At 55.6% G+C, this 14162-nt stretch overlaps 8 protein-coding genes across 8 annotated transcripts; 5 read left to right on the top strand and 3 right to left on the bottom strand.

Moving 5' to 3' along the window:
- Positions 1–266: 266 nt before the first annotated feature.
- Positions 267–1653, top strand: BAUCODRAFT_142984 (uncharacterized protein). Its single transcript, XM_007682591.1, has one exon. It carries the CDS (start codon positions 587–589, stop codon positions 1457–1459), a length of 873 nt encoding a protein of 290 aa, XP_007680781.1. The 5' UTR covers positions 267–586; the 3' UTR covers positions 1460–1653.
- Positions 1654–2829: 1176 nt separating this feature from the next.
- On the top strand, positions 2830–3629 carry BAUCODRAFT_27727 (uncharacterized protein; the record flags this gene model as incomplete). Its single annotated transcript, XM_007682125.1, has 4 exons — positions 2830–3069; positions 3131–3200; positions 3266–3375; positions 3435–3629. The coding sequence occupies 4 exons, from the start codon at positions 2830–2832 to the stop codon at positions 3627–3629; spliced, it is 615 nt and encodes a 204-aa protein (XP_007680315.1).
- Positions 3630–4187: 558 nt separating this feature from the next.
- On the top strand, positions 4188–5854 carry BAUCODRAFT_38509 (uncharacterized protein). Its single transcript, XM_007682221.1, has 3 exons — positions 4188–4378; positions 4437–4881; positions 5077–5854. The coding sequence occupies exons 1-3, from the start codon at positions 4299–4301 to the stop codon at positions 5500–5502; spliced, it is 951 nt and encodes a 316-aa protein (XP_007680411.1). The 5' UTR covers positions 4188–4298; the 3' UTR covers positions 5503–5854.
- Position 5855: 1 nt separating this feature from the next.
- BAUCODRAFT_289616 (uncharacterized protein) lies at positions 5856–7910 on the bottom strand. The gene has a single exon (XM_007682590.1). It carries the CDS (start codon positions 7488–7490, stop codon positions 6120–6122), a length of 1371 nt encoding a protein of 456 aa, XP_007680780.1. The 5' UTR covers positions 7491–7910; the 3' UTR covers positions 5856–6119.
- A 1656-nt stretch (positions 7911–9566) lies between these two features.
- On the bottom strand, positions 9567–10259 carry BAUCODRAFT_27724 (uncharacterized protein; the record flags this gene model as incomplete). The annotated part of the gene is made up of 1 exon (XM_007682124.1): positions 9567–10259. One exon carries the CDS (start codon positions 10257–10259, stop codon positions 9567–9569), a length of 693 nt encoding a protein of 230 aa, XP_007680314.1.
- A 413-nt stretch (positions 10260–10672) lies between these two features.
- On the top strand, positions 10673–11082 carry BAUCODRAFT_126424 (uncharacterized protein; the record flags this gene model as incomplete). The annotated part of the gene is made up of 2 exons (XM_007682589.1): positions 10673–10749; positions 10953–11082. 2 exons carry the CDS (start codon positions 10673–10675, stop codon positions 11080–11082), a joined length of 207 nt encoding a protein of 68 aa, XP_007680779.1.
- A 311-nt stretch (positions 11083–11393) lies between these two features.
- BAUCODRAFT_38504 (uncharacterized protein) lies at positions 11394–12491 on the top strand. Its single transcript, XM_007682220.1, has 2 exons — positions 11394–12249; positions 12315–12491. The coding sequence occupies exons 1-2, from the start codon at positions 11415–11417 to the stop codon at positions 12482–12484; spliced, it is 1005 nt and encodes a 334-aa protein (XP_007680410.1). The 5' UTR covers positions 11394–11414; the 3' UTR covers positions 12485–12491.
- A 277-nt stretch (positions 12492–12768) lies between these two features.
- On the bottom strand, positions 12769–13842 carry BAUCODRAFT_151832 (uncharacterized protein; the record flags this gene model as incomplete). Its single annotated transcript, XM_007682588.1, has 1 exon — positions 12769–13842. One exon carries the CDS (start codon positions 13840–13842, stop codon positions 12769–12771), a length of 1074 nt encoding a protein of 357 aa, XP_007680778.1.
- Between the last annotated feature and the right edge of the window lie 320 nt (positions 13843–14162).

Here is a 14162-nt window from a genome sequence, read left to right as displayed (position 1 = left end):
TTAATTGTTCGACTTTCGTTGCATCGTAGTCGCGAGCAGTCTCCGGTACATTTATATGGTCCGACTTGATTAATTGATGGGTGAAACAACAGTCAATGTTTACCGCAGTGACGCAGGCTGGAGGGACATTGCTGGCCTGAGGCGACCTCGGCGCTTCGGATCTCATTACAGCGGGGCCTCGGGCCGTTAGATGCCGGTGTTTCTTTCACAGGCCTGCAGTCTGCGTCAACAGTAACCCCGAAGGTATCAGGCTCTGTGACTTCAGTACGCGCTTCGGGTTGGTCATCGGCTGCTCTGGGAGGATTGGCAGCAGGCTCGGGTACAGCGTAAGCTATACGCATTGTTAGGCAACAAATCGAGACGAGCAACCGCCGCATACGACGGGGGACGCCTTCATACCACTGGGCACGGCAGTGTACGGCAGATAACGGCTTCGTACCGCAATTGACGGCAGCATACCACAGCGACGGCAGTATATTACAAGCAACGGCAGCATACTGCAAGCAACGGCTGTATACGCGGACCTGGTGGCATCTACCGGAACCTGCACGCATCGGCGCCGCACAAGTCACAAGGACAGCGAACGATGGAGTCCATGAGGAATCTATCGACAAGTCTGCCGACTTCAGGCCGGAGGCGCACAGAGCAACCAGAGCTGCTCTCCGAATTCAAGGCAGCCGCCTTGTCCGTGACGAATTTGTTCAAGGCAGCCACTTCCGCACAGGCGAAGGCAAGGTCATCAGGCTACCAAGATGCTCTCGACGACCTGTTGGCCTTCCTGGACCGAGAGAATTTGGGGTTGATGGACGGAGAGGGGTGGAGGGTGAGGCAGTGGGCAACGGAGCGCTTAGACGGTGAGGGAGCGCCTGGGAAACAGAGCGGTGCTGATGAGGAAGACGAACTGGTTGTGCGGCACGATGACGGCCTCAACACACGCAGCTCGTCGCCCGAGGCTCAGAGGAAATCGCCCCCAGCTGTGCCGGTGTCATCCAGTCATTCGGCAGACGAGTCGTCTCCGCCTCGAAGAGTCCTGTCAGAACCTCCCGCATTGCAAGCAACACCCGCAATACAGTATCCCTCTCAACTACCAACGACACACGACTTCACCTTCCGCTCCACCCACGCATACCCAACCAACCACGACAGAGAAGGTAGCGTCGGCATGGAGCTGGACGCTTCCTCCTCTAGCCCACAGACGACCGCCTCTACACCATCAAGCACCGGCACCGTCCGCATTTTACCACGATCCTCACGCTCACGCCACACGAACCACAACCGACATCGAGAAAATGGCGGTCGGACCATCAATCTCAATCTCGCGAGCGGAGCGGGCGGCAAGCGTAAGATGCCGTATCCGGATTTTTTCGACATCTCAGGGATGGAGTTTGATGGGTCTGACAGTGGGCGAGATGGGAAGGGAGGTCGGGCAGGGGGAGGGAAACGGGGGAGGCATGTGTGATGTGATGAGGTGCAAATTCGTTTAGAGGCTTCTGTTGGCGCATAGCGAGGGAGTGTGGCATAGCATGATTGGATTTGGGATGTTGTATGGAGGCATGAGCATGAGCGACGGCCGTGATCGAGATACCCAGGGTCATGTGGCATGCGTAGCAGGTTATGAGTACAAGTGCAGTCGATTCTGTTAATGTGCAGAACCTTTTTTATGCACTGTTTTCTCCGATTGATAACCGCTATATCAAAATAACGTAAGTTCTATCTATCGAACGTCTATACTACTGCTTAGCAGCATTCACCCGAGCTCAAACATTGCTACGCCTTTATGCGCGTATAAACAGCAGATATACCTGTTACTCTAGGCGTACTACCGTCATCTGCACGATTACCAAGAGATTCGTGGAACGAAAAGAGAACTAAGTGGCTTCGGAGACGTGTGAGCAGAATAATGCGAGAGCATGCACGCCTGAGGCGCCACGGCAAACGGCCCCGTTAAGCGTACCTGAACGGACAATGTCTTAGACTTTCGCGGAGATGAGGACATCTTACGGGAAGTAAAAACCAAACCTGGACATCACCCTCCGATGCTTGGGATCTGAGATCCGAACCGGCCACGTCAAACAGGAATCCTCTATTAGCTGAAAGGTACGATCTAGTACTATAGCCGTGTAACAAAGCTTCGGTCTATCGAAAACGCTTGAGCCTACTCCTAGTGAAGAAGCCTATTCGATTGAGTGAGCGATCTGGAAAAAGGCAAAAGTTAAGGTTCCTGTCACCAACCGTGCAACGTCGAAATAGGCAGCCTGCCCCGGTCGTTGCAAAACTATTCTTCTGCAACGGTTGCACCTGTCGCGACGTCTGCTCAGCCCGGTTTACGTTTGAAACGGATGACTTACGTGGTCATTCCAGCCGTCTTTTCAGGAACTTCTTCCAGGCTAGGGACGGCGTCACAGCCCACAAGGACTTGGTCCTCGGCATGGCTAGTGAAATACGCCAGCAACTGAACCTGGCGTGCCCGGCCCCTGTAAGACATTTTTACATACAACCCCCCGAGCCGAATACTCCACGGTGGCGGTAGAATTTGCATTCGCTCAGCGCGCGACGGAAAGTATAGCACCTAAATGATGTGTCTCCCCGAACGCGCAGCAGCACGCTAGATGCAGCACGTGGAGACGGGATGAGGATGTCCACTTCTTGCTCCGACCAGATGAGAAGGCCACAGATCTAGGCTCGTTGCAGGTAGGTATATAGAGAAAGTCTGCTGCAACCCAAGAGTGTCCCAGCAACACCATCGCATTCGACACACTCGTTCTAACATTATCAACACTATCACTCGTTCCAATACCACGAAAAATACCATTCATTCCTACTGCCAAAATGGGTCGCTCAATCTTTGCCGTCGCAGCCTGCGTCGCGTCTCTCCTCGCCTCCGTCTCTTCGGCCCAGATATCCTGCCCAGCCAACAACGGCAGCTTGTACGTGTCGGCCGGCGTGACCTTCCAGGTCGAATGCAACGTCGATCGCTACGGCAGCGACACCCTCCTCGCCTACACCAACACTTACAACGCTTGCTTGGATCAATGCGCCGCTCGCGGATCCTGCGTGGATGTGTCATACGTATGTCGCATTCACACAAGGCCCGGTCGAGGGTCCTGACGGATGCTGACTATCCGAGTAGGTACCCGGCAGCCCAGGCCCATGCTACATGAAGAACGGCGTCAACCCGCCGCAGTCGAACAGTGCCGTCAGTACGTACAGTCCTCCTCTTCCTCTTCACTCGAAGGAGGATGATCGTCTAACAGTTCGCTCACAGTCGGAGGCCGCGCCGTCCTTAACGTGCGCCCGGCTTTCTCTTGCCCCTTCGCCAACGGCTTGCTGTACATCACCCCGAACGGCAACACCTACAAGATCGACTGTGACAATGTAAGCCTCACGCACCGACTCCCATCCCTTTTACTTCTGACCTGACGTGCCATTCGCAGGACCACTACGGTGGCGACTTCACCAACAACCCCTACTCCGCCAACAGCATCGAGTCGTGTGCTGCGCTCTGCGACTCGAACTCGGGATGCAAGGGTTACGTTCTCAGCGGCACGAACTGCTACCTCAAGACTGCCTACGGCTCCGCGACGTCGCGCATGGGTCTTTCGGCCGCGAAGTGCATCTTTGGTTGCTAAACGCGAGGCCAAGTCTGTGTGTGTGTGGAACAATGGCGGGGGGTTGGTGGAGTACGTGTGGAGTCTCGCTGGGCTTGGAGGCTTTGTGATCCCTGTTGAAGGGAATTCCAGAACACGGTATAGGCCTCTTCAACGCAGATAACCTGCCGGTGATTCGTTAGTGGTGGCAATGGTTATTTGTGCTGTGTCCTATTGTTGCTTTGTTCTGAAATGAATGCTGGAAAGCTTAACGAAGAGTAACGACTGGAAGCATTGCAATGACCGATACATTGCCACATCCTTCGCCTACTGTGCCTCTTCTATTGAGCTACGTGTAAACCGGCGTGGCTAAGCGCCATAGTGGGGGTCACAGTACCGGTGGAGCATGTAGGTTGAAGAAGATGCTCCCGTTCGGACATTGTTGGTGAGATGAAGAATGCGGCAAAGTAATGCAACGATATTTCTGCCTAAGGCGGTATAGCAGCAGCCATAGAACTACGTAGCGGAAACGGCTCCGCGAGACGCAGAATCTTGGCGCGCACGCCAGCAAAACTTCGCCTTCAACAAGGCGTAACAAATAACCCCAACTCATACTACGACCACACAAGCCTCTCACCAGTACGAGGGACAAAGTGCAGTAATCCGTCAACAAGTCACTTCTCTTCCAACAGTACCGGTCGTGAAGCAACAATGGCTGAGCAACTCGTTCTCCGCGGCACCCTTGAGGGCCACAGTGGTTGGGTGACCAGCTTGGCGACGTCGCTCGAGAAGTGTGTACACCATCAGCCTGCCAAGGTGTATACATACGAATGGCTGACCACGTGACAGCCCGAACATGCTGCTCTCGGCCTCGCGCGACAAGACTCTCATCATCTGGGACCTGACTCGCGACGACACCTCCTACGGCTACCCCAAGCGCTCCCTGCACGGCCACAGCCACATCGTCTCCGACTGCGTCATCAGCTCCGACGGCGCCTACGCCCTCTCCTCCTCCTGGGACAAGACCCTCCGTCTCTGGGAGCTGTCCACCGGCCAGACCACCCGTCGCTTCGTCGGCCACACCAACGACGTCCTCTCCGTCTCCTTCTCCGCCGACAACCGTCAAATCGTGTCCGGCAGCCGTGACAGGACGATCAAGTTGTGGAACACCCTCGGTGACTGCAAGTACACCATCACCGACAAGGGACATACCGAGTGGGTGAGCTGTGTGCGCTTCAGCCCCAACCCGCAGAACCCGGTGATTGTGTCTGCTGGGTGGGATAAGTATGTCAAGGTATGTCTAACATTTCTCTTTTCTTCGCCAGCAGCTACCTCTCGTATGATGCTACTTTCAAGTATTTGCTACTTCAGAGCCTGCGGGCCATGAGACACACTTTGCCTTCACCGGCGCACTGATCCAGCCCACAATCAACCACACTCATATGCCGTCAAAGTACATCTCCGACCTCATGCTGATGAAACATGCTAGGTCTGGGAACTCGCCACCTGCCGCATCCAAACCGACCACATCGGCCACGCCGGCTACATCAACACCGTCACCATCTCCCCCGACGGCTCCCTCTGCGCCTCGGGTGGCAAAGACGGCACCACCATGCTCTGGGACCTCAACGAGTCCAAACACCTCTACTCCCTCACCGCCGGCGACGAAATCCACGCCCTCGTCTTCTCCCCCAACCGCTACTGGCTCTGCGCCGCCACCGCTTCGTCGATTATCATCTTTGATCTGGAGAAGAAGAGCAAGGTGGATGAGTTGAAGCCGGAGTACATGGAGGTGGGCAAGAAGAGCCGCGAGCCGGAGTGTGTGAGTTTGGCGTGGAGTGCGGATGGGCAGACGTTGTTTGCCGGGTACACGGATAATAAGATTCGGGCTTGGGGGGTGATGAGCCGTGCGTAGAGAGAGTGAGGTGCATGTTGGTGGGATGTTGTCGGTGGTGGTGGTGGTGGTGGGGTGTTTGCACGATGATGCTCGATACGAGGATCGCCCTTTGCTTTGCGAGCAGTGTAACAGCATAGATGGCTGGAGCCGGGGGCGACTTCCGATGAAAGGTCGTAGCGGTGCACGTGCTGAGTTCGTGTTGCTAGAGTAGAATGTTGCTACACACCGAAATCGCTCGTTCGAGACTCCCCTGACCATGATTCGCCCTGTTGGCTTGGAGCGAGTACCCCAGATACAAACCGAGTGTGCTCGAGCCTTGGAGCATGCAAAGACCACATCCATGGAGACCACAATAGGCATTCCGGCAGCCACTGACATTTGGTTCGTTGTTCCTTAGCAAATTGATTGGAACTATGCAACGATCCGGACTCCATTGTGTTTGAATCTTGAGGATTTTTACGCACACTCTCCACATGTCCGAAACCCTCATCACTATAGGTCATCGCTGCCCCGGTGCACCAAGTCCTATCTGGACCTCAGGAAACGGCTAATGGCTTAGAAAGCATACTAGCAGTGATTGAGGCGGTTGCGGCAAAACACTCGCGCATTCTCCTGCCGTCTAACGTGATAATCCCTCAATCCTCCTCAACAACCACCGGCAAACTATCAAACACCACCTGGTTCTCCTCATAATGCACCAAAAACCCTTCCCTCAACAACCGCTTCAGCGCGTTCAACCGATGCAACTTCCACCACGAATCGATCGTCATCTTTCCCCCACCGGGTCCTCCAATGGCGATCTTGAGTCTACTCCCCATCTCCCTCCCCTCCTCGTCCAGCGCGGTACTGTACCGCGGACCTCGCGTAGGGTTTTCGACCGTATTCAGGATATCTGTGAACGCGAGATGGAGACGTTTGCGTGAGGACTTTGAAAGACGCTTTGAGGAGGTCTTGGCAAGGGCGGAGAGAGTTTGAATCAATTGATGCTCGTCGCCCTGGATTGGATTGTAGCGCTTGATCATGCGGGTTGAGTGACCGTTGGTGTGGCCGTTTGTTGGAATGCTTTGGTCTTCCTCCGCCGCTTCGTCGTCGGATTCGGCTTCCGTGTATGATTTCTCGTACAACAGCGCGATGTTCTCTCCAGCGGCTATCTGGACATCGACGTCGGCGCTGTCGAGTTGTTCGATCAGAGTTTCCATGCCTTCGGGGGTGGATTCGGACATGTCTTCCACCTGCGTGGCGATGAAGCCCCATTCTTCCAGCGCGGCGGTGACGAGGGCGGCGTTGTCTGCGGCGTCTATTACGGCGCCGTCGGAGGAGACGATGTCGAGGAGGTAGGACATTAGGTCTTCTGTCTGCTCCATTGACGCGCCGCCGTAGAAGGTCGTGATGCTGAGGGTGTGGATCGCCGCGATCTTGGCAGTGGGGTATTGGGAGTCGTTGATGCAAGTCTTTAGTGGTCCGGAGAGGGCGTCGGAGACGGTATCGCTTGGTTCAGTAATGACGAGTAATGCCAGCGCTTTCAGAGCCAAAACGACTTCCTTGTCCGTGGCGTCCGCCTTGACGCTCTTGAGCAGAACCTGCACCGTTTCCTCCCTCCGTGCTCGGACCTCATCAGCCGCATAATGCCTCGTCAGAATCGTCACAAACCCCGTCAAGCTCTCCTCCCTGCCCTCACTAGAACCCTTCCTCCGCGACCCCGCCAACTCGTCCATGCGCTCACGAAGTGCCTCCTTCCAGACTTCTTCCGGAACCGCATCGGCTTCGGTACCGGGCGCAATCATCTCGTCGATGCTCGCGCCGCTCCATTGCGTGCCGTCGCTTAGCTCCGCTTCGTCGTCACTGACATTACGGCTGGGCACTCGCGAGCCGCCGCGCGAAGGAGCGGCGCTGTTGGCACGGCTGGAGGAGGGTGTACCGCCGCCGCCGCCTGCTGCTCGGGAGCGCGCTTTGCGCGACACGGTTTTGCCGGACTCGAGGAGGGCTTGTTTGCGGAGGTCGTGCATGGTTGGTTATAACCTTCTTGGTCGGGTTACGAGAGTGAGGTGATAGTCTCTGCTGTGTTCGGTACTGGTTGGCTGTATGCAGCCTCGACGCTGTTGGTGTCACTGTATGGGCGGATGTGATGAATCATTCAGCTGATAAGAGATGCAGTGAAAATGATGGTCCATGAGGATGGCTTCACCGGTCTTGACAAGCGATAAAACAGCTGTGGATGTGAATTCGAGATTCACGATATGTAAAGTGTGTGAAGTTGCCGTGATATCGAGGTGAGGGCGGCGGCAAGGTGCATGTAGTCACCCATCACACCCCGGTTTTGCCCGTTCCCCGCAATGCACGTGCTAGGAGCAGTAGAGCGGAGTAATGCCTGTTATACGCCGACATACTCTTACAGTGCTTGTGAATGCCACTAGTGACAAAAACTGTTCATCAGTTCATGTTCGTGTGACACGCTGTCGGAGCAACGTACGAGATATATGCATAACTGCTAGGTGAGGCCTAAAAGCTCCGCCCATAGATCGCAATAGTCATGATGGTCGTATTTACCACACTGACCCGCAGTCCCAAGACCGTTCGCCCCGCCAACACACGGATAGCAGTTGTTCTCGCCGGCATTCCCAGTCACACCAGTCAACAGCCCCGTCCTCCTAGAAGCAGCACCTCAGTCAGCGCTTCCCATCACGTCTTCGTTTGCCAGCGAAGATGTATTGAGCAGAGGCACTTACACAGTCACGCATGCAATAGTATTATCGCACCAACAGTCCGCCGTCGTTGCAGCAGTATTGGCAGCTCCGAAGAAGTAGTAACCCGCTGTAAAGCAAGCGCGACTGCAGCTGGAGTCTACGGTGGCTGTATAGGTCGCTTGCCAGTTGCTCAGCGCTAGGCCGGTAGGGTTGGCATGTGTGCCTGTCTGGATGTAGCAGCCCACGTAGCCGAACGATGCTGTGGACGCAGAAGGGCAAGGGGGTCCGGACGGTCCGGATGGGCCTGAAGGACCCATTAAGCCTGCACAAGCATGAGTATTTGTGTCTTCTCTGAGCGGCAGTGGTCGAGAAACAGTTACCTGTCGCACCAATCCGGCCGCTAATGCCCGTGGCACCAGAAGGCCCAGAGGGACCCGTAGAACCTGCGAAAGTCTGAGTGGTTGTACTCCGTGAAGCGGAGAACGCGTGCTGAGTCACCTGTCACTCCAGTTGCGCCTACCGCGCCGCTTTGACCTTGCGGACCACTGGGACCTATGCAGACTTGAGTTTCCACAATCTCGGAGCAGCTGTTAGATCGTTATTTACCTGATGGTCCCACAGCGCCAGTCGCACCTGAGCAACACCTCAGCGTCCACGATACAAAGCTTCTAGTGAATGCTCAATTACCTGTTGATCCCGAAGCGCCGGTTGCCCCTACAAACAAAATGAGTATTAGAGGGACCGAAGCAGACGACAAGTGCTTGGCTATTATTCATACCAGTCTGACCGCTCACCCCCGAAGCACCAGTGGGACCCGTGACACCTTCCCAACAGTCAGCAATCTGCGCCTTTGAACAATTTGCCAGAGCTTAACTACCTGTGGCCCCGACTTGACCGCTTTGGCCGGTGGCGCCAGATGCTCCTGGTGGGCCTGAAGATGGAGTGAGCGTTTGCAGTCCTTCAAAGAGTCGATCGTGGTGAGTCACCTGTTGGTCCTGTGGCGCCAATTGCACCAACCGGACCACTGGCGCCAGAAGGGCCCTGCGGCCCTACAGCGCCCGTGGCTCCAAGCTGGCCACTGGCTCCAGAGGGACCTGAAGGCCCACTTCGGCGTTCTTCATCTCAGCTTCGAGATCGTCATGCCAGCAGTGTGGACTTATCTGCTATTCCCCACTGACCACTCATTCCAGCCGCGCCAGGGGGGCCGCTTGGTCTAGAGGCACTGTCAGCAGTCGTAACTAGTGGCAGGTGCGCCTCGAGACCTACCCGGCTGGTCCTGTAGGCCTTGCTGGCGCGTTAGCGTGACGTTCCCGTACTCTTTATGCGATCACAGATCGTACCCAATCGGCCTGTGATTGTTAGCACTAACTATGGTCAAGACCTGTCGAAGAACGTAGCTCACCCCGTAGGCCCAGTAATCGTCGAAAGCGCGAGCGCTTGGCACGAAGACACGGTGAAAAGCTGAAGATCAATGTGTGTGCACCCATCGGGAGCATTCTGTCGGAACACCGCATAGATAGTCCCGTTCCAGACGCTACAAAACTGCGCTTGTCCGTTCCAGAACGCATCGTTTTGCCAGTTAAGCACGCTGTTAGGACCGAGAGAAAACGTGGTAGTGATCGAACCAGGAATCGTGCTGGGTGCGAACAATTCATATGGTGTCCCGGGCGATGTTGAGTAGGTGTAGGTGACGCCTTGATCGGTTGCCGCCAACATTCCGTTCGTGACCGTATATACGGGCACAAGCGTGCAATCATTCGTGACCGTGCCATTCGAACCGATGAAGAAGTCACCGGACTGACGTCGGTGAATTCTTCCGCCGTCGACTCGAGCGAAGTGGGCTTCCGTTACCATCAGCACAAACGAGTTCAAGACCATTGTTGGTGTTGCCCAGGACGTCGAGCTTGATTGTGAAGTACCAATAGAATGCGTCGACGTCCTGGGCTGCGTATATCGGAACGTTGTGACTCCATCTACTGACGTTGGAGCGTTGGATATGGTCACGGCGACTTCGGGAATGGGGTGAAACGTTGTGTTCGTTCGAACATTGGTATTGATTGATATGGCCTGTTCGTACACGACGTCTATCATTGAGTAGTTCACGCGGTCAGCATCCGCTTTCACGAGTTAAGACAGGCGACTGCGCACCGTAGGTCGGTGGCGGGTGTGCAACGCTGCAACCCGCTTGCGCAGTCACCGAGGGTGCAAGGGTAGAGAGCACGGCCCAGCTCGCCAGAGCAAGGTGCCTTAGCTTAACATGCGTGCTCTGTTGCATCGTAAGTTGAGCGGTTTCGAAAGTACTTTGAGTCTAGCGCTGGGTTCAGCTGTCCTTGAGTGGCTACGGCACATGTCTGGCTCTATTTTCATGTCAACTAGAAATCCGCACCTACCTGCATAAACAGCAAGGGTTACCATGGTGAGCTTCGCGAGCGCAACTTCGCCGCCATACGACGTACGATAAGTCCACAGCTGCTCTTCAGGTTCGGAAACTTGTACCGAAAAAAATGTATGCTGTGCACCACGGTCTGATCGGGCCGGCTGCTTCGGCTAGCCATGCATTCCGACTAATTGCATACATTCCGTGCCGCATAATCTTTGATTGAGGTCGGCTACGTTAGGTCACTGCAACAAGGACCTCCATCTTGGGCGAACACACCGGCTTCGGAGGTTCTACCGAGTCCGATCATGAGCGACACAGGCAGCTTCGCGGGTTGAGAAGAGATCGTTGGGTACTCCCAGCAATCAGCCTAAGTATTCAGCGGACGCTTGGCGACGATGCGTAAGGGCTGTCGACGCATACACTGAACGGGTTCCCAAGGGACACTCATCGCATAATGGTCATAGTATGCGTAGGGTCCCAGCCGGTAGCCATGTGGCCGTCTTCGATGTCCATTCACATCTGGTACAAGCATAGGGATTCCTACAACCGTCGGCTAGAAATTGTCGAGCAGATCAGATGGTTTAGGCTAAGGCAGTGAGAGAGCATCGAGTAGGGACAAACGAATTCTCATCATACTCCAAAGTCGCCAATGGTCAAGGCTATACCTATTTATTCAAGATATGAAGTTTGCCGTTAATGTAAGAGAGACGTCGCATTTGCGTGTTGTGCCGAGCGTTACTTCTCGGCCTCAGGCATCGAAGCCAATCGAACAAATTGAGTCATCCTTCACAAGCGGCGGGGCACGCGAGCCATAACTATCAGTATTCGAAACACCTTCTCCCTCTTCCGAACAACACACCAACACCATGACTGACGCCGAACCCCTCAAGAAACCGCGCAAGAGCGTCGCCTTCGCCGAAGAACAAACCATCGTCGACGGCGACGGCTCCATAACGGAAACCAACGGCAACGGCATCCACGATGGCGACAAGGGTTCCGCCGAGAGTCATACCAAGGGCGCTGGTGACGGGGAGGTGGACGAGATGACGGACATGTTCGCTGGACTGGCCAAGAAGAAGAAGAAGAAGGTGCCGAAGAAGGAAGTAGAGGAGGAAGCGGTGGCAGACGATGGCGAGGCAGAGAAGGCAGCACCTGCCCCAGAAGGCGACGATGCGGAGGTAGACTTATCCGCACTCAAGAAGAAGAAAAAGAAGAAGCCCAAGGCGGCCGCAGAAGACGACTTCGAAGCCAAACTCGCCGAAGCGGGTGCCGTCGAAGACACAACCACCACCCCAGCCGCAGACGCCGAACCCGCGCAAGAACAGCAAACCGGACTCCAAGACGGCGACCTCCTCCACGGAACGGGCGTCTACTCCCACGACTCCACCGCGGTGATAAACTACGAGAGCTTGCTGAACCGCTTCTTCACCCTCCTCCACTCTTCGCACCCGGACCTCGCCTCCTCGGGCGGCAAGAGCTACAAGATCCCTCCGCCGCAATGTCTGCGCGAAGGCAACAAGAAGACGATCTTCGCGAACATAGCGGAGATTTGTCGGCGGATGAAGAGGACGGATGAGCATGTCACGCAGTTTTTGTTTGCGGAGTTGGGTACGAGTGGATCGGTGGATGGGTCGAGGCGGTTGGTGATCAAGGGTCGGTTTCAGCAGAAGCAGATTGAGAATGTGCTGAGGCGGTACATTGGTAAGTCCCGGCATCCTCGTTTTTGGTTGGCTTTTTCGTGGGGTGTTATGCTAACTTTCGTACAGTGGAATACGTGACTTGCAAAACCTGCCGATCCCCGGATACGGAGCTGAACAAGGGCGAGAACCGACTTTACTTCGTGACTTGCAACAGTTGTGGGAGCAGAAGGTCTGTCACGGCGATTAAGACTGGTTTCAGTGCGCAGGTTGGCAAGCGGAAGAGGCAGCAGGGATAGAGTTCGGTATTATTTGTGGGGGTGGTTTGTGCTGCGGGACAGTATCTGCCATTAGGCTCTGGACGTGTGACACGCATGCTCTGTTCAGTGGCTGTCGCAGGCTACGAAGCAGTGACGTTAAAAGCCAGAAGGATGGCGTTGGGGCCTCTGTAGAGTCGGGCTGGCGCAGGGGTTAGTGCATGGCGTGGATATGTACTGACGGCAACAATGTATCCAACACGAACGTGTAGCTACACTCCACCGCCCCCGTTACACGCACAATAAGCCTCATTATCACCACACCTCTAATAGAACCTCCTCACCATCTCCTTCGGCTTATTCTGCAACACCCCGTCAATCTCCCTCATAACCTCCTCCGACATCTTCGGCAAGACCTCCAAACTCCTCACCGAATCCCACACCTGCTCCACCCGACTCGCCCCCGTAATCGCCGAACTCACGTTCGGATTCTTCAGCACCCACGCCATCGCCAACCCCGCCTGCGTCGTCCCCAACCGTTCCGCAATCGGCTTCAAAGCCCTGACCTTCTCCACCACACTGCCCCACGACTCATCCGCCAACTGCCCCTGAAACACTCCCTTCAACTTCTCATCGCTCTTAGCAAACTGCGCGTCGGCGCTAAACCTCGACCCCTCCGGAACGCCCTCATTGTACTTCCCCGTCAACACGCCCGCCTTGAGTGGCGAATACGGCGTCAACCCAAGCCCGTGCACCTCATACAACAACGCGTACTCCGCCTCCACCCGCTCACGGGACAGCATATTATACTGCGGCTGCTCCATCAACGGCCCCACCATCCCCAGTCGCGTGGCGACATGATGCGCGCGCTCAATCTCATCAGCGCTCCACTCGCTCGTGCCCCAATAGAAACACTTCCCTTGATCGATGAGGAAGTTGAACCCACGCACAATCTCCTCCATCGGCGTGTCCCGATCCGGGCGATGCGCGTACAGCAAATCCACATACTCCAGTCCCAACCGCTCCAAACTCGCATTACACCCTTCCACAAGATGCTTGCGGGACAAACCCTGGTTGTTAACGGGATTATCTCCATTCGCAGACCCCCAGTTGATTTTGGTGGAAATGACATAATCGTTTCGCTTCCAGCCGTACTTTTTGATGCAAGCGCCCATCACGCGCTCGCTTTCGCCGCCCGCATAGCCCTCGGCGCAGTCGAAGAAGTTGATCCCGCAGGCGTAGGCGGCCGTCATACAGGCGTAGGCGGCGTCGCTTTCGACGTGCCCGCCGTAGGTTAGCCAGCCGCCGAGGGAGATGGCGGAGACTTTTAGGCCGGAGCGGCCGAGGTGGCGGTAGTGCATTTTGGGGAGATCATTGGGGGGTTGGGTTGAGGAGGACATGGTGGAAAATATTCTTGGGGTTGTGTGCTGGTTGCTGAGGAGTGGGTGGGTTGTAGGAGATGGTGGTTGTACAGAGGGTGGGGTTGTATGAGAGGAGAGAGCGACTTGCCTTGGGTTTTGTACCTACTCATCCAGTCCGTGCCGTTGTACATCATGGTCAATGTCGGCACATGGTTGTAACAGGCTGTATGCACGTGTAGCTTGTGTGGGGCAAGCGGAATTGCATTGGGCCGGTGTTTCTTCCGTTCTGCATTCGGTGGGCGGTGAACGGCGTTTCGAGCCTCACAGCAGAAATACGGCAGAAACAGTCGCCCCGTCTC

This window comes from Baudoinia panamericana (assembly GCF_000338955.1).
Source record: "Baudoinia panamericana UAMH 10762 unplaced genomic scaffold BAUCOscaffold_13, whole genome shotgun sequence".
NCBI classification, from domain to species: domain Eukaryota; kingdom Fungi; phylum Ascomycota; class Dothideomycetes; order Mycosphaerellales; family Teratosphaeriaceae; genus Baudoinia; species Baudoinia panamericana.
Note: the sequence above shows the minus strand (reverse complement) of the source record. Positions and strands in the feature narration are given on the sequence as shown.